The sequence below is a fragment of the Hylobates moloch genome, unplaced genomic scaffold (assembly GCF_009828535.3).
Source record: "Hylobates moloch isolate HMO894 unplaced genomic scaffold, HMol_V3 SCAFFOLD_13, whole genome shotgun sequence".
NCBI classification, from domain to species: domain Eukaryota; kingdom Metazoa; phylum Chordata; class Mammalia; order Primates; family Hylobatidae; genus Hylobates; species Hylobates moloch.
The window spans coordinates 48,987,708-49,005,761 of NW_026652288.1; the positions used below are offsets into that span (position 1 = coordinate 48,987,708).

General features: G+C 47.6%; 1 protein-coding gene and 1 long non-coding RNA gene across 16 annotated transcripts in view; one reads left to right on the forward strand and one right to left on the reverse strand.

Annotated features, from left to right (window-relative positions):
* The window catches only part of IKZF4 (IKAROS family zinc finger 4), a 31,980-nt gene that overhangs the window by 12,693 nt on the left and 1,233 nt on the right, over positions 1–18,054 (reverse strand). The window contains exons 2-7 of one of the 15 annotated variants that reach the window (XM_058426835.1): positions 15,329–15,406; positions 8,307–8,358; positions 6,461–6,555; positions 4,254–4,403; positions 2,394–2,487; positions 1,003–1,107 (exon numbers count right to left, since the gene is read on the reverse strand). In XM_058426835.1, the coding sequence (XP_058282818.1) occupies positions 1,003–1,107; positions 2,394–2,487; positions 4,254–4,340 (286 nt within the window). In that variant the 5' untranslated portion in view covers positions 4,341–4,403; positions 6,461–6,555; positions 8,307–8,358; positions 15,329–15,406. Of the gene's footprint in view, positions 1–1,002; positions 1,108–2,393; positions 2,488–4,253; positions 4,404–6,460; positions 6,559–8,306; positions 8,362–9,422; positions 9,516–14,146; positions 14,233–15,085; positions 15,218–15,328; positions 15,407–18,054 lie in introns of those variants that run through there. The other 14 variants (XM_058426831.1, XM_058426832.1, XM_058426833.1 and 11 more) reach the window with 14 other exon arrangements.
* Positions 980–16,733, forward strand: LOC116480933 (uncharacterized). The gene is made up of 3 exons (XR_004251387.2): positions 980–1,132; positions 15,145–15,284; positions 16,554–16,733. It is a non-coding gene; the product is annotated as an uncharacterized LOC116480933 (long non-coding RNA).

Sequence of the window (18,054 nt, forward strand, 5' to 3'; positions counted from 1 at the left end):
AGTTTGAGACCAGCCTGGCCAACATGGTGAAACCCTGTCTTTACTAAAAATACAAAAATTAGCTGGGCGTGGTGGTGCACGCCTGGAATCCCAGCTACTTCGAAGGCTGAGGCAGGAGAATTGCTTGAACTTGGGAGGCGGAGGTTGCAGTGAGCCGAGATCATGCCACTGCAGTCCAGCCTGGGCGACAGAGCAAGACTCCATCTCAAAAAGAAAAAAGTTGGGGGTACATAGGATGTCTTCTGTCACTGAGGAGAGGAGGCGACTAAGGGGAGCTTTTTTCTCTACTCTCTTGTCATTAAGAAAGATGTCTGGCTTGGCCCTGGGCAGGAAGCCAGCAAGTTAACAGTGGCGGGAAAACAGATCTAGGAAGACTGAAGGGGGACAACAGGCCAAAGAGAGCAAACCTGGAAGACAGACATGCTTACAGTTCCCTCCCACCCCATTAGATTGAACCCCTCTACCCCCTCCACCTCCATAAAACTCTGAGGCAGGGCAGGAGGGATAAAGGAAGAAGGAACCATTGAGGAGAAGGCTTTGGCTCTAGCTTCGACCTACATTCCTGGCTATTCCAACCATTTAGACAATGTCACAGATCTAGGGCCAGCTGGGGAGGGGCAGTCATGGGGACCCTGTCTGGGTAGGAGAATGGGCTGTGGGGAGATGGGGAGGTCCTTCTACTCTCTATTTCCTATCTAACTCCACCTGATGACCATTTTTATCTACCTGCTTCTCTAATTCCATAATTTCTCTTTGAAACCTTTACCTTAATCCCACCTATACCTCTTTTAATTCCACCCTAGTCTGCCAGTGACTGACTATTCACTCTCCTTTCAGAAGCCAGAAAAACCCTAGACACCAGGCTCCTTATTGCTCTTAGAGACTAAGCAGGAGACCAGCAGGAGGTGACGATGGGGAAATGGTTGCCAGTGGAAGGTGAATTGAAGGCCAAATGCAACAGGGGGTGCCTACTGCCAGGAGGTGGTAGGAGGTTACACTTACCACTGAGTGAGCGGCTGGGAGAAGAGTGCTGGCTGTTGGGGGTGCTCACCGAGGGCCCCACTGGGGCCCCGAGGAACTCCTTCTCCAGAGATGAGTCCCCGCTACCTTGGAGGAGAGAACAACAGGGCAGGTAAAGCTGGAGCTGGAGTTATCTACTGTCCATTGCCTAATCTTTTAAAAAAATTCAGTTAAATTTCACAAACATTTCCTTCATAGCCATGTACAAGGCAGTGTTGTATGCTGGGCACCATACCTTGCGCCCCCGCCAGTCTGGATGCCTGGTGCTGCCTTCTGTGAGCTCAGTGGCTGGGCCTTGCCTACCCTACCTTTATCTAGGCCTGAGGGGAAGAGCATCACTGCCTGACGTCCACAGGAAGCAGGGCTGGGGCTGGGCGCGCCAGGGCGGAGAGGAAAATGGGGGCTGCAGAAGGGACAGATGTTCAGGACAGACATTCTTCCCTACTGTTCCTCTCTGGAGCCCCCAGCCAGGTTCAGGATCTGCAGGAAAGGTAGCTGGAATTGTCCTTGAATCTAATGATAATATTAGTAATCATCATAGCAGCTAATAATATTAATTGAGTGCTTACTATGTGTCAGGCTTTATTCTGTGCACTTGAAATGAATAATTTCATTAATCCTCACAGCAACTATACGAAGTAGGTGCTAATATGATTTTTTCAGATGAGGCAACTGAGGTACAAAAGAGGTTATGTTAGTTGTTTAAGGTTACATAGCTGCTAGTGTGGAACTGGGACCACAGACAGTAAATGTCCATGTCCTTAACCAGCACCTACACAGCCAATTGGGGGTCACAATCTTAGTAGGGAAGAATTGGGTCCCTTAGACTTTCTAAATTCAGCAAAAATTTGATTACTCTAGAAACTCTCCTACTGATCTGATTCCAATCACGTGTTTACTATTTGATATTCATTGACAGTTAAGTGATCAATTTATTCTCAGTATATTTGTTTTAATTTTCTGATAAATTGCTTTGTAAAAATGCTTTTTGAGGCTTTCATAATGTTTTTCAAAATCAGATAACATACCTAAAGAAAGATATGAATGTCTTTTTTAAAAAAATCCCTCCTCCCCACAATCTTCTACACAAATATATAGGTGAAATAAAAATACATGTAGATAAACACACACAGAGACACAGCACACATGTAGATACATATAAAGAGAACATACCTATTGGGATAAACATACTGGTAGCCTTCTACATTATCTGCTAACATGAACATGCATGGATGTGTGCACACAGGCCTAAATATGGAAGAGAGAGAGAGAAAGCAAGAGAGAGTGCAAGAAAGAGAGAGGAAGCCTAAAATTCATCCCTGAAGTCCACCTATTAGTACTTTACCCAATTGCCCAGCTATGCACATACTTACTTTCACAAAATAAAGATTCCATTATAAAATGGTTGGAGTCTTGGGCCTGAGGCAAGAAATCCGGAACACACCCTCCTGAGGGATCCCTCTCCAGCTTTGGTCAGTGGGAAGAAAACAACCACTCAGGACTTTGGGACCATTTCCCATTCATATCCTCTCCTAAAGTCCCATTTTCCCCATTCTATCCCGTCAAAGCCTGAGGAAATTTGTTCACTATCTATAGAAAAAGCCTTATGGCTTGAATCTGAGTTTTCCCAGCTGGGGCTCTTTAGGTGAGCCATGGTTACCTAAAAATGTTGTCCGAAATCAGAACCACACACATATCATGAAGTGAGCATCTCAGGATTGTGGGTTGAGACTTGTAGACTCAGAGCCACTTTTAAATATATCCTTTCAACTAAGTGTAGGGTTTACTAGGGTTAGAAGGGCTGAAAAGGGTATCTTCTTATTCCTTTTATTAGTGCTGAATTGCCCTAAATCACTTGATGTTACTAATCAGGGAAGAACAGGGCACTTGGCTTTGAGGCCTTGACCCTAAAAGGATGAGTGAACTTGTTGGAAATCCATCGCTGGTCTCAGCTTGTTTGGCTGAGGCTGCCTCTTGAGGCCAGGGACTTGCTACGTGGAGGAAAATCTATTTAAAAGTACGCTTAGAAACACTGAGGGGAAAGCATCCTTTGTGGCTTTCCCAATTAAGGCCCAGAAACAGGAAGAGAAGCAGGAGTCACACCAGTAACTCAAGAGGCTCTTTGATGCTGTTGCTCTCCCTAAGATTAAGGTAAGGGGAAAAACAGGCTCAAGTCTACTTTCATGGGGCTAATATATATGTATAATGAATCTGTTTCAGGAGTCAGAAAGGCTTTCTTGGGCACCAAGGATTTTGAATTCTAGCTCAGGGGTGAAGGGGACTAGAGTAAGATTTAGGAACCTTAACAGTTCCTCTCTCAGCCCCAGAAACCCCAGTGAGGGAATTTCAAAAGTCTGGGACTCCCAAGAAATCCCAGACTGTCAAAGCCAAGAATTAAGGCTGCTCTTAGGTCTCTGAGAAATTTTCTTGCTCAAAGTCATCATAGATTGGCTGAACCCCCAGAGGGCAAAGCCAAATCATGAGGTTCACATCAGAGGAACTGGGAGGTAGGTAAAGGCTGAAAAGCAGGAGGGAGAGAAAGGAACTGGGAAACAGGCCACAAGCTAAAGGTGTTTCACATGTTAAAGGAGGCTAGCCCTCCACTCCTGCTGCCTTTCCTTGAGACCTTTAAATAGTGGCTACATCTAGGGAATAGCCATGAGCTTGGAGAACCTCCACACTTCTCTGCAAGGCACCTCATCATAACTGCTTTCCCTTTCTTGACCACGGGCTCCAGGGTGGCAGGATCCTAGCCTGCTAGCAGGGAATAGTGGGTACAAGAGCAAAGAAAGACGCCCATCCTCAGCTCTTTTGTGGGGAGGAGGCTGAGGCCCCTCAGATCTCTGTTCCAGGCTGAGGCATCTGCTTGCCAAGGCTCCTCTTCCTTACCTTGATTTTCTCCACTACCCCTTCCCACCCAGGCCTGTCTCGGCATCTCACCCCAGGCAGCTCTACCTCTATCCCCAAGGCCTAATCAAGATGTCACCATAGGCTCCCACTGTCCAACTCGCCGTCTTTGCTTAGCAACACCAAACACCCTTTCCCATCCTCCGCAAGTATAAGGAGGAACGCCCCCTCCCCCGCTACACACACACACACACACACACACACACACACACACACACAGCCCCCATCCTCTCCATCTCCTCAGGCTTGGGAGTAGTTACTGAATTGGCTCCCTAGCCCCAGCACCCCCTTCCTCCCTCCACTAGCCGCCTTCTGCCTGAACTTACATTATCCTTCCCTTGCCGGTGAGACCCTGGGGTGCGAACGCGGCCGCCGCCTTGGAAACGGCGAGGGAGTGCGGGTGGTGTATGCATGTCTGCGTCTCAGTGGCAGGCAGGGGTGAGCCCAGCCACTCACCTTCCAGGAAGCGTGGATTCCTGGAAGTGAGGGGAACCGCCGTCATTTCGCAGGCAGCAGCAGCGGCACGGTGAGCAGAGGCCCACGGCTGCAGCCAGCAAGAGCAGCTCAGCCCAGGGTGTATGTGTGTTGAGTGTGTGTGTGTGTGTGTGTGTGTGTGTGTGTGAGAGAGAGAGACAGAGGGAGAGGGAGAGAGAGAAGGAGAGGGGAGAGCACGCTTGGATGTGCTTGGGGAGGGGGCTGGAGAGAATGTATATGTGTATATAGTGGGGGAGATGCTAGGCTACAGCATCCCTTTTCCAAGACAGTGAAGGGGGTGGGTGGTGGGTGTGTGCACAGGGAGGGAAAGGCAGATGCTGTTGCCCCTCGTGCCCAGCAGACAAAGAGGAACTGCACAACAAATGCCTGAGAGAGGCAAGAGTGTGTGTGTGTGTGTGTGTGTGTGTGTGTGTGAGAGAGAGAGAGAGAGAGAGATGGATGGGCCTGCGGGTGGGAGGGAGAAAGGGGGGGCCCCAGGGAAGGCCCAATCCTCTGCCAGCTGGGGAAGCCAAGGCCCCAGAGGTCATGGGGCCCAGGACACGGACAGCTTCAAGGCTCTCAGATAGGCAGAAAGCCCCTCCCCCACCAAACTCTTTCCCTCCTCCTTCAGGAGGAAGGTTGCTCTCTAGATCTGGGGACTGACAGCCTCCTCCTTTCCAGCAGTGAGAGGGCCCAGCAGAGTCTGGTGTCAGGCTAGTGTTGCTCCGTGGCCCTGAGACCTTTCAGATCCCAGGCAAAAAGGCTGGTACGGTCTCCCCACTTCCCCTCCCTCCTGTGCCCCTGGGGCCCCAGCAGCCGAAAGCCCTGGATGAATCCGCCCTCTATCAGGACAAGGCCTCTGCTCCTTTCCCTTTCAGAGGAGCTGCTCACTGACAAACTGACCTACTTTGGAAGACTACATTTTCTGATTCCAAGAATTTGGGGGTGGGAGGGGCTGTGAAACTTTGGGCTGCCTATCCCTGAATCCCTTTCTACTAAAGTTCTCTTAAACATTTCACAGTCTCAGAAAACTTGGGGCAAGCACTGCTCAGTCAATTAATGGCAGGAGCTGGGTTTCAGCAACTGTTTCCCTTGAAAGATAGGAAAATGGAGGGGGTGGTTATCTGTGCTGTAAATTAATAGACTCCTGCTTATCTCCCCCTTTTCCCTGCCCCAGAAGGGAATGATCTGTACCTTTAAAAAGAGAAAAGGGGAGAAAAGATGGATTTTCTGAATCACATTCTGTGAGGAATTCAAATCTCTTGGAAGAACAGGAGAGATACCCTTTTCATCAAGTGGCCTGATGAGGGAAGGTCACCTGGCACGGAGCAGAAGAACTATGATGGCCTGTGGAGGCCCGCAGTATGCTTCAGGAGGGCTGGGTGCTGCAGCCTTTCCCTCTGCTTCCATATGACTCTTCCAGGAGAGATGGGTCAGTGATGAGCGCAGCTATGCCCAGTCCTAAGAGGGGTACTTTTCAGGGCTAATGGTAGCCCTACTTTGACTTTCCCTTTTCCCTTTCTAAGGTAGCTGCTGACATCTAGAATTCTCAAAGTACAGAGGAGGAGTTCCTGGCCTCCATTTCCATTCAAAAACCATCCTGTGCAGAGGCCACTTCTTATCTAGGAAATGCCAATCTGCTGAAAGCAGGGAAAACTTGGTTTCATAGCACGGTGAAGCAAATCACCTCCATGAGTATCCAATATTCTCCATAAACAGGTTTGAAAAGAGCTCCACGGGATTTGTAGTTTCTCATTTGCCTGGTTTATGGCAGGGACTGGATTTTATCCATCTGAGTGTTCCCCAGCATTAAAGCAGGGTCCCAAGTGTACTCGTTGCTCAGTAGTGGTTTTCTGAATAGGCTTAACTGAGCAGGAGGTAGGAGGGCTGGCTCGCTCCTCACAAGGCCATGACTTTTGTTCTAATAAAGTTTATTCCAATTAAATGAGTCTACCTGATCTCTGTCATTCTGTCAAGCATGTGGCAGGTATTGAATGCCTTTACCCATTCCAACTCCTTCCCTCCTTAAACAAGAAAGGGGTCAGAGTCAACATCTTACCTTACATTACCCGGGTGTTGCCAATGACTCTCATATGTGTGTCTGACCCATCTTGCTATCTCCTTTAGTGCATGCCAATAATTCCTTCATTGGTCCTACTTTAGAGTAAAAAATAAGCTATAGGTCATTTCCACAATGGTGCTTGGGTTTCTGATAGGGATACTCATCACATCAAAACCCAGTTTTGGTTTCTATTATTTCTTTTTTTTTTTTTTTTTGAGATGGAGTCTCACTCTGTCGCCAGGCTGGAGTGCAGTGGCGTGATCTCGGCTCACTGCAACCTCCGTCTCCTGAGTTCTCCTGCCTCAGCCTCCTGAGTAGCTGGGACTACAGGTGTGAGCCACCACACCCAGCTAATTTTTGTATTTTTAGTAGAGACAGGGTTTCACCGTGTTGGCCAGGGTGGTCCCCATCTCTTGATTTCGTGATCTGCCCACCTCAGCCGCCCAAAGTGCTGGGATTACAGGCGTGAGCCACGTGCCTGGCCTAATTTTTGTATTTTTAGTAGAGAGGGGGGTTTCACCATGTTGCCCAGGCTGGTCTCGAACTCCTGACCTCAGGTGATCTGCCTGTCTCCCAAAGTGCTGGGATTACAGGCGTGAGCCACCGTGCCCAGCCTTGAGTCATTATTTTAAAATGGAGACATTTCATATAAAAATTTGGATTTCTGATTTCTCTTAAAAATTTAGAAGTTTTGGCCACACTAGATACACATTCCTGCATGACAAGTTCTAGTGGACACTGAAAGCTGCTGTCCCTTTAAGTGGGACATATGTTCTCCACTTCATGACAGCAGCCCCTGCCATTCTTTTTTCTTTTTGAGACGGAGTCTTGCTCTGTCGCCCAGGCTGGAGTGCAGTGGCGCGATCTCGGCTCACTGCAAGCTCCTCCTCCCGGGTTCACGCCATTCTCCTGCCTCAGCCTCTCCGAGTAGCTGGGACTACAGGCGCCCGCCACCACGCCCGGCTAATTTTTTGTATTTTTGGTAGAGACGGGGTTTCACCGTGGTCTCGATCTCCTGACCTCGTGATCCGCCCGCCTCAGCCTCCCAAAGTGCTGGGATTACAAGCGTGAGCCACCGCGCCCGGCAGCCCCCGCCATTCTTTTCTGCTTATTATCCTAACCTTACTTCACTCATTCACATGACCACCTGGCCCTTGCAGGCCTTTGAGCTTTGAAACCTTGTGCCACTCTATCTGGATAGAACAGGATTTCATGTTTGGCTGGTGACTTCAGAGCAAAGGAGAAGGAACCATGTCTTGTTTCCATCTATTTGCTTCAAATTCTTCTTCTTCTTTTTTTTTTTTTTTGAGACGGAGTCTCGCTCTGTCACCCAGGCTGGAGTGCAGTGGCGCAATCTCGGCTCACTGCAAGCTCCGCCTCCCGGATTCACGCCATTCTCCTGTCTCAGCCTCTCCGAGTAGCTGGGACTACAGGCGCCCGCTACCACGCCCGGCTAATTTTTTGTATTTTTAGTAGAGACGGGGTTTCATCGTGGTCTCGATCTCCTGACCTCGTGATCCGCCCGCCTCGGCCTCCCAAAGTGCTGGGATTACAAGCGTGAGCCACCGCGCCCGGCCCAAATTATTCTTCTAATGATGTCTGCTCATATTCCCCTCCTATTCCCTTCCTCTATCCCCCAAGAAGTCTGGAAAAGAGAATTACTATTTAGGGAATGTAAGATCACCAAAATAACTGCACACTACCAAGGGCCACCAAGCATGAGTGTTAGCTGTGTGACTAGGACATTTAGAGGCTGTGTGCCTAGGCTGAAGGCTCTCTGCTCTGCTCTACAGGAGAGTGTCTGCTTCCAGCCCCTAACAAACAGAACACACAGAAGGCATACCAGACATATAGGAGCGGCCATTGCAGTCTTCTACGTCCATTTTAAAGAGATTCTGCTGAAAGAGAAAATAGCTGCTATTAGAAGATAGCTCTGGGAAGGGAGGAGGCTTTTCTTTAACATTCTTGAGTTAGCAAGAAACCTAAAGGAGCACTTAAGCATGGTGTGATACTATCCTAAAGAAGAAAAACCTTAGCCAGGCACTGGGGCTCAACGCCTGTAATCCTAGTGCTTTGGAAAGAAGGTGGGAGGATCGCTCGAGCCCAGGAGTTTGAGACCAGCCTGGGCAATATAGGGAGATCCCATCTCTACAAAATATAAAAATAAATTAGGCATCGTGGCATGTGCCTGTAGTCCCAGCTATTCAGGAGGCTGAGGTGGGAGGATCACTTGAGCCTGGAGGTCGAGGCTGCAGTGAGCTGTGATCTTACCACTGCACTCCAGCCTGGGTAACCGAGCGAGACCCTGCCTCCAAGAAAAACCTTACACTTTGTCCTGGTGAAAGACAACGTACCCTGATTTACAAATCCTAATATTTCCTCCAATTTACAACTTCTGCAGGCCTCCCCAGCCTCTGAGGTGGAAACGCTGTCTTAATCCAGAGTGGTCCTGGATTTTGAGATTAGACCGTGTATGTAGGTGGAAGTTACACCTCAGCCCTGAGGAGGCAAAGAAACAGCCCCTTAGAGGCTCTATACCGCAGTTAAAGATGGGGGTAGTAATAAGAAGAAGCTGGGTTCAGTCATTCAAGGGATTCTGTCTTGGAGTATGTGGTGTGAGGGAGGGTGACAGGAAAGTAGAAGATGGAGGAGAGCAGCCCACTCAGGGTTCAGTGATAAGTCCTCTACTGAAAGTGTAATAAACAAGTTAAACCTGTAAATGGTTATCCCCACCCTCTTATCAATTACTCTGCTACACTTATTTTAAAAAAGGAGGGGGGAGTCTGAATTTAAAATGAAGGTTAATGTCTATTTGAGGGAAGGCAAGCAGTAATTGGCAGTAGAGTATTAAACAATCAGGAACTGAGAACACTTAAAAGTGATAATTTGTTGCAATGAATTCTCTCTTTAGGAGCCTGTGGGAGGAGAGAAAAAAAAAATCTGGTGGAAATTTACATACCTCCAAAATTGCGGCCAGCATGGTGGCTCACACCTGTAATTCCAGCACTTTGGGAGGCTGAGGTGGGTGGATCATTTGAAATCAGGAGTTCAAGACCAGCCTGGCCAATATGGTGAAACCCCGTCTACACTAAAAATACAAAATTATGGCCAGGCACACTGGCTCACACCTGTAATCTCAGTACTTTAGGAGACCGAGGTGGGTGGATCACCTCAGGTCAGGAGTTCGAGACCAGCCTGACCAACATGGAGAAACCCCATCTCTACTAAAAATAACAAAAAAAAAAATTAGCCAGGCGTGGTGGCACATGCCTGTAATCCCAGCTACTCGGGAGGCTGAGGCAGGAGAATCGCTTGAGCCTGGGAGGTGGAGGTTGCAGTGCACCGAGATCCTGCCACTGCACTCCAGCCTGGGCAACAGAGTGAGACCTGGTCACAAAATAAATAAATAAATAAATAAAAAATAAAAATTGCATTCCCCACTCATCTGATGAAAACTAAATGCCCTGAGGCAGAGGCAGAAACAAGAATGGGGCAAGGGAACAGTCTGAGCTGCTGTGGGGATTCTTAGTCTTTTTGAAGGATCTCACTGAGGCAGATAGATAAAGATTTGGTTTGCTTGTAATGGTATATTGAGAGAGGTAGGGTGGGGGTGATGGGGTGCAGGAAGGCATACAGAGGAAAGTATCTGTTTTCCTCCCCCCCACCCAATTCTTGTCTGGAGTTGAGAGACTCCTTTTAAAGGCTCATGAGAAAACCTGAAATATGGGCTTACCTTCACTTCACAAAGCAATTCTCTCTCACATTTTGTCAGAGGGATTCCTAGTATCAACCCTCTTTCCCTAGGAAGCCAGGGCATGGAGAAAAAAATTCTCTAAGTTTATTAACCCTCTTTTCTTGACATCCTTCCTGGGATGGGACTGGACCACTAGAACAAGCCATAATAATAAGTGGTTCGTTGAAGGGTCCCTTAGGAACAATCATTAGAAGAGCCCAAGTCCGCAGTTGTTAGAGAACTCATACTCTCTGGAACTAGCCACAGATCAAAAGATAAAGGAGGGCAGTCTGGTATTGAGGGGCCCTTTCATTTCCAAATCATTAGACTCATAATTGCCCTTTGGTGTTTTTCAAAATGAATGGAAAGCTCAGGCTGGGCATGGTGGCTCATGCCTGTAATCCCAGCTCTTTGAGAGGGCGAGGTGGGTGGATCACCTGAGGTCAGGAGTTCGAGACCAGCCTGGCCAATGTGGCGAAACCCCATCTCTACTAAAAATACAAAAAAATTAGCTGGGCATGGTGGTGCACACCTATAATCCCAGCTACTCGGGAGGCTGAGGCAGAATTGCTTGAACCGGGGAGGTGTAGGTTGCAGTGAGCAGAGATCACGCCACTGCACTCCAGCCTGGGCAACAAAGGGAGACTCCGTTTCAAAAAAAAAAGAAAAAGAATGCAAAGTTCAAAGTGCCACTTGAAGCCAGGCGTGGTAGCTCACGCCTATAATTCCAGCACTTTGGGAGGCTGAGGCGGGCTGATCACAGGGTCAGGAGTTCAAGACCAGCCTGGCCAACATGGCAAAACCCCATCTCTACTAAAAATACAAAAATTAGCCGGGTGTGGTGGGGTGCGCCTGTAATCCCAGCTACTTGGGAGGCTGAGGCAGGAGAATTCCTTGAACCCGGGAGACAGAGGTTGCAGTGAGCCGAGATCATGCCACTGCACTCCAGCCTGGGCGACAAGAGCAAGACTCTGTCTCAAACAAAACAAAACAAGCCCACAAAGTGCCACTTGAAACTTCCCTCACACACCTCCCCATGCAGGAGAGGAAAGAATGAGCAGGATTTTCCTGTTTTCTGCTTGGAGAAACTGAGAGAAACTGAGGCTGAGAGCAGTGAAGTTACTTGTCCCAAGGTTCATGGTGAGAATAGAACAAGAACAAGAACACAAGTTGCCTGCCTCTCTGAGGTGTCCTCTTTCTGTTAAACCTTTCAAAAGCCAGGCTACTCAAGGCCTTCATGGGTTTTCTTGCTTTTCCCTGTTTTTTTTTTTTTTTTTTTTTTTTTTGAGACGGAGTCTCGCTGTGTTGCCCAGGCTGGAGTGCAGTGGCATGAGTTTGGCTCCCAGGTTCAAGCAGTTCTCCTGCCTCAGCCTTCCGAGTAGCCGGGACTACTGGCATGGACCACCACACTGAGCTAATTCTTTTCCCTGGTTCTAATATCAGGTAAGTCATCTTTTCCTTTGGTGTGATCCCTGTGGGAGTGGGGTCTGTTACTTAAAAAGGAAGAACAAGTCGAGCTGGCTCCACAGGAAGAAATATGCTCAATTATTTTGTGTGTGTGTGTGTGTGTGTTTGTGTGCATGCAGCATGCCTAATGCCTGTGTGAATGAAGGGCTAGACAAGCACTAGGTGGGTAGAACAGGTGAAGCATAGCATTCAGCTAGCACTGGCTCAGAAAGTGTATCTTATTCTTGGACTTTTGCCCAAATGGCCCCAAAACAATTTCCAGAAAGGTCTGAAGGACTTGTTTTCTGAGTTGGACTTTCTTTCTAATAGTAAGCTGAGCTTTCCTGCTTAATTGCTCTTAACATGTGCTCTGTGACACATCTTGGGCAAAATCAGTACTTAGCTGTACTTAGCTGACTCCAGCTGGGTTGTTGTTTGTTTCTTTTCTTTTTTTTTTTTGAGACGGAGTCTCGATCTGTCACTCAGGCTGGAGTGCAGTGGCACGATCTCAGCTCACTGCAACCTCTGCATCCCGGGTTCAAGTGATTCTCCTGCCTCAGCCTCCCAAGTAGCTAGGATTACAGGTGTGCACCACCACACCCGGCTAATTTTTGTATTTTTAGTAGAGACAGGGTTTTGCCATGTTGGCCAGGCATGTTGGCCAGGCTGGTCTCGAACTCCTGACCTCAGGTAATCTGCCCACCTCGGCCTCCCAAAGTGTTGGGATTACAGGCGTGAGCCACTGCGCCCGGCTCTCCAGCTGGTTTTAATACCAAGTTGGTAACCCTGGAAGTGAGAGGGCATTGGATTGAAACTCTGCTGTTTTCAGTCCTGGTTTTCTGTGCAAACCAGGAGCAAATCAGTAGATGTACTTTACTCTTTGCTCAAGTCTCCCTGCAGCACATCCTGCCCAGCCTTCCTACTCTCTACCCCTTAAAGCACCTCCTCCCCTGCCTAACCAGCCAGGCAGATCTTAGCGTCTCCTTACAGGAACTGGGTCAAATTAGGCAGTGCCAATTGGAGACACATTGCAGGAGGAGGAGGTATAAGGAGAGGGAAGTTAGTTACATGAGACAGTATTGTATCAAAGATCTTGGAAGGAGATTAGCTTTAAAGCAACATAACTGTCCACCGGGGGCGGTGGCTCACACCTGTAATCCCAGCACTCTGGGAGGCTGAGGCAGGCAGATCACTTGAGGTCAAGAGTTCAAGATCGGCTGGGCGCGGTGGCTCACGCTTGTAATCCCAGCACTTTGGGAGGCCGAGGCGGGCGGATCACGAGGTCAGGAGATCGAGACCATGGTGAAACCCCGTCTCTACTAAAAAAAAAAAAATACAAAAAATTAGCCGGGCGTGGTGGCGGGTGCCTGTAGTCCCAGCTACTCGGAGAGGCTGAGGCAGGAGACTGGCGTGAACCCGGGAGGCGGAGCTTGCAGTGAGCCGAGATTGCGCCACTGCACTCCAGCCTGGGTGACAGAGCGAGACTCCGTCTCAAAAAAAAAAAAAAAAAGAGTTCAAGATCAGCTTGGCCAACGTGGTGAAACCCCATTTCTACTAAAAATACAAAAATTAGCTGGGCTTGGTGGTACGTGCCTGTAATCCCAGCTGCTTGGGAGGCTGAGGCATAAGAATTGTTTGAACCCCGGAGGCAGAGGTTGGAGTGAGCTGAGATCATGCCATTGCACTCCAGCCTGGGTGACAGAGTGAGACTCTGTCACAAAATAAATAAATAAATAAATAAAGCAACATAACCATCACTCAGTGATGGCGGGTAGGCACATATGTACTGTAAATTCAGCTCTGAGCTGAATACAAAGCAACTAGAAACAATCAGTGTTCCAATTCAAAAGGAATATCTCTGTGAGGAGGGAGGAAACGCTGGTCTTGTAATCTCTGGAGACACAAATTTTCTTCCCTGTTCTCATTTATTCATTATATTTACTAGAGATGGGATCTCACTATGTTGTCTGGGCCGGAGTGCAGTGGCTGTTCATGGGCACATCACAGCACACTACAGCCTCAAACTCTTGGCCTCAAGCAATCCTCCTTCCTAATGAGTAGTTGGGACTACAGGTGCATGTGCCACTGTGCCTAGCTCTTCCCCATTTGTTTGAATCCACTTGGCATAAACAAGAGTCCTCCATGGCCCTGGCTTTCTCCCATCAACATTATAACACATTTGAACAGGAATGGGCATCCTTTCTAAACAGAAGATTTCCCACCAGGCTCCCTAACAGGCAGCAGTGAGGGCCATTCCAGAGTCTGATTTCCAAGAGGAGGTCAGGTATCAGCTACCACCCCCCTTTCCCCAGAAACATTCTCACAGCTCTAAGTATTGATGACAAAAATGTGAGAAAGTCAGGTTTTCTCTATGTGGTGGCTCTGAAAGCCTGAAATAAGATGGACATCACTAGTGATTAAAACTCTTCAAATACTCTAAAGAATCCTGTTTAATCCAGTGACACTTCAAAATTGGAATTTAGGCCGGGCATGGTGGCCCATACCTGTAATCCCAGCACTTTGGGAGGCCAAGGCAAGAGGACTGCTTGAGGCAGGAGTTCTAGGCCATCCTGGGCAACATAGTGAGATCCTAAAAAAAAAAAAAAAAAGTAATTTAGGCCAGGTGTGGTGGCTCACACCTGTAATCCCAGCACTTTGGGAAGCCAAGGCGGGCAGATCACCTGAGGTCAGGAGTTCGAGACCAGCCTGACCAAATGGAGAAACCCCATCTCTACTAAGAATACAAAATTAGCCAGGGGTGGTGGTTCATGCCTGTAATCCCAGCTACTCAGGAGGCTGAAGCAGGAGAATCACTTGAACCCAGGAGGCGGAGGTTGCAGTGAGCCGAGATCGGGCCATTGCACTCCAGATTGGGCAATAAGAGCGAAACTCCGTCTCAAAAAAAAAAGTCATTTAACACATGCTTAATGTGGCCTAGGGGGTAAAAGGTCATGAGAAGAATATTGCTGGGAAAGAGGGTGAAGGTAGAGAGAATGGCAAGGATCCATACCATGTTTTTGTTATTATTCCCAAACTATAACAGGCAGAAGTGGAAAAATTTTCTCCACTTTCCCTTAGTACCTGGGTTCTGCGGTGGATAGCAGTAGTTATTAACAAGACAGAACTTCCCATGTGCCTTGGGTATGAGCCATTCAGGTGCTACAAGTAGAGCAAACCCACAGCATCATCCTCTACTGTCTGTGCCTTCCTGAACTGAATGAAATCTGAGCAAAAATATGTTGGAATCACATAGCTGGCTCTGCTCTCTATCAAAGCTTTGCATAATTGAGGAGGGAGAAGACGCAAAGGGGCCAGGGAAAGGTATGGAATTAGCCATTGTCTGCAAGCCCCTTTCCAGGAAAAAGACCTAGACATCAAGCAATTTGCAGCTCTGAAATTATCTTTAGGGTCAACCTAGTGCTCTCTGAAGGAAACCCACCAACCTTAGCTCAGCTTATGTGTTTGTCTTTACAGTGGAAAGGTCTGACTCATTTTTCACCAGGCTGTAGATGGTGACCTTCTGTCTACATATAATACAGTTGAAGACAGCTCAGCTTCATTATCCAAGCGCTTGGGGAGCAGTGCAGAGGGGATGAATTCCCAGGTCATCCTAGGAATGGCCAGTCTCTAAAATAAAAAGGGGTAAGAGCTGAAAACACAACACCTGGGCAGGGGGAAAATATCACCTCATTGTCTCCTTTTAGATCTCAGATGGATGCATCTTTTCTCTTGTTCTTTGCGCTTCTCTGTCCTCCCCATGTAGACTGCAGAAGAGAGAGAAGGCTAAGGTTTATGAGTGGGAGAAGAAACAATCCTATCCCTCCCATGTCTCATTTCAGGACATAAGGAACTAAGGAAAAGGGCCAAACTAAACACTTTAAATCACTAGATATGATACATAGGAGATGATACTTTTGGGGGTTTTTGGGTGTACCCCCAAGTATAGCTCTCTGTTTATAGAAAGGCCTCACAAAATCATTGCTGTTCAGTGGTATGTTTGGGCAGGGGTGGAGAAAGTAGAGCAGGGAAATTCAGTTTGAGTTTTATAATAATCAGTTTTAAAGCCAAAGATGCCCAAAACAGGGTTAGTGCTCTCAAGTGAAGTTTGAAATTACAGGGAAGTCTCAATGAAGTATTCTGACTAGGGTACAGTAGCAAAAAAATGTAGAAGAGACAGGAACAATTGCCTTTGATTGCAATTGTGCCCAAAAGTCCCTAATACATGCTGATCAAAAAAGCTCACTGTTGTTTGGGCCAGAAAGATGTTTTCAGGCTCCTCTGCTAATAGTCTTGCTCTGATAATCCAATTTGGTAAGCCTCTCTTCTTCATGTGGAGGGTCTAGGGCAGGGGTACTCCAGGAACTGAGAAATCCTGGAGCTGAAATGGAGTTGAGAGATGATCTACAATTTCCTGGTTTTTAACAGAAGAAACTAAGCCCAGAGTCACCAATCTCGTTAACAACAGAATTAGGACATGTAGAGCCCAAGTTACCATTAGAGGGTTCTTTCCACTGGAACACTATATTAAATCTTGCCCCAGTTGGAAGATTTGGGCCACGCTGCTTGCCTTCTTTCTTGGGTTATTAAATGAACGGTTTTTGGGTCTGCGTCTTGGTGACCTAAATCCTTGAACTGGAAACACAGGCTTACGGATGGGAGGATAAATAATCCTCTTCCTCCTATGTCTCTTTTCAGAGATAATGGACTTGAGGAAAACACCAAACTAGATGGTCATTAAGTCTCTTTAAAGTAGAAATGGCCTCTTAGCTCGAGGACTACCCCAGCATATGTATTGCATCAGAGCCTACAATGTGGATCCTACCCGCAGCTGGACCAGGTCATTCATATCAGCACTACCCTTTCTTAGATGCTTTTGTCTGATAAACTTTGAACCTATCTCTCTGTTTCCAGAACAGAGTCCATAACTCTTCTAAGAAGAGGAAGCAAATCAAAGCCTGGAATTCAAAGCTTTCTTCAGCAGAGTCAACAGACCAATAAAGAAAGGGAGTCCCTCTGCCTGTGGCATTGTCCACACTGACAGGGTCCCACACTCTTATTTGTTCCTACAGAGTAAAACGAGGCTAGAAATACCTATCTTTCTTTTTCTTTGGGGTGTGTGTGTGTGGAAAGAGAGAGAGAGAGATGGCCAGTTGGGGAAAAAAATAATTCCTTTGTGGATACTGCTGTGTGTGTGGGGGCGGGGGGTATGGTGAAAGGTGGGATAAGTTTCTCCCATGCTGGGAAGTTCAAGCTGCAGATTTCAAACCAAGAGGACATAAAGAGACTTTCAGTTGCATTTTCACTGGAAAAAAGTCAGGACTTATTTCTGAGCCAAGTCCTGAAATATGCCTTACCCTTATAACCTACTCAGAGGAAGGGGATTGCCCAGAAGCTACAATTCAACTAACTAACTGCACTCAGTGGGCAACAAAGACATTATATTTTGTGTCTGAGACATCACCTTCTATTGACTAAGGCAAGGTATAATTCTGAAGCTGCCAAAATGAGGGCAGCTCTCACCATTCTGAAGCCCACCCCAGAAGCTCCAGTGAAACTTCTCTTGCTTCCCAATGGTAAAGCTATTTTCTTCTTTTAAGATTTTATTTTTATCTCAGGAGCTACTCATCTGACTGTTCTCATGACCCAAGGGTCTGTCTGGATTCTCTGGCTTTAGGCTGTTAGTAGGGAAAGCTGAAGTCCTCCTGCAAACCATAGAGCAAGATTCACGGACCTACTAGCAGGTCCATGGGGAGGTGAGGGATCACCATACACCCCAACCAAACGAAACACTATGCTTTCGAAGATTGTCTGATTTGGCCTTTTATCTGGCCTTGTCCTCAGAATCTGAGTTATCTTAAGTGGAAATATTCTAGGTAGTCAGATAACATTTTTATGCTTCCTTAAGGATATGAACATGTATCTTCACCCAGGCAAAGTGAGCAAGTATCAGTAAGGGGAGACAGGCTTCAATGGTCATCTGGTTGACCATGACGTTGGAACACCTAAAGCTGACATGTGAGCATGTCAGGAACATACCATGCCCACCACTGACGCTTCGAGGGCACAGGCTGGGGAGACAGGCACAGTAGGAACTACTAGACATATAAGCGAGGGTTGATAAGAGTAACAATAGACAGTTTTGTTCATGAGAGAAGGGAATGGGGCGAAATAAGGTATGCAAAAAATTTTCTGGCCAGGCACAGTGGCTCATGCCTGTAATCCCAGCACTTTGGGAGGCCGAGGCGGGTGGATCACCTGAGGTCAGGAGTTCCAGACCAGCCTGGCCAACATGGTGAAACCCCATCTCTACTAAAAATACAAAAAATTAGCCAGGGGTGGTGGCGGGCGCCTGTAATCCCAGCTACTTGGGAGGCTGAGGCATGAGAATCCCTTGAACCTGGGAGATGGAGGT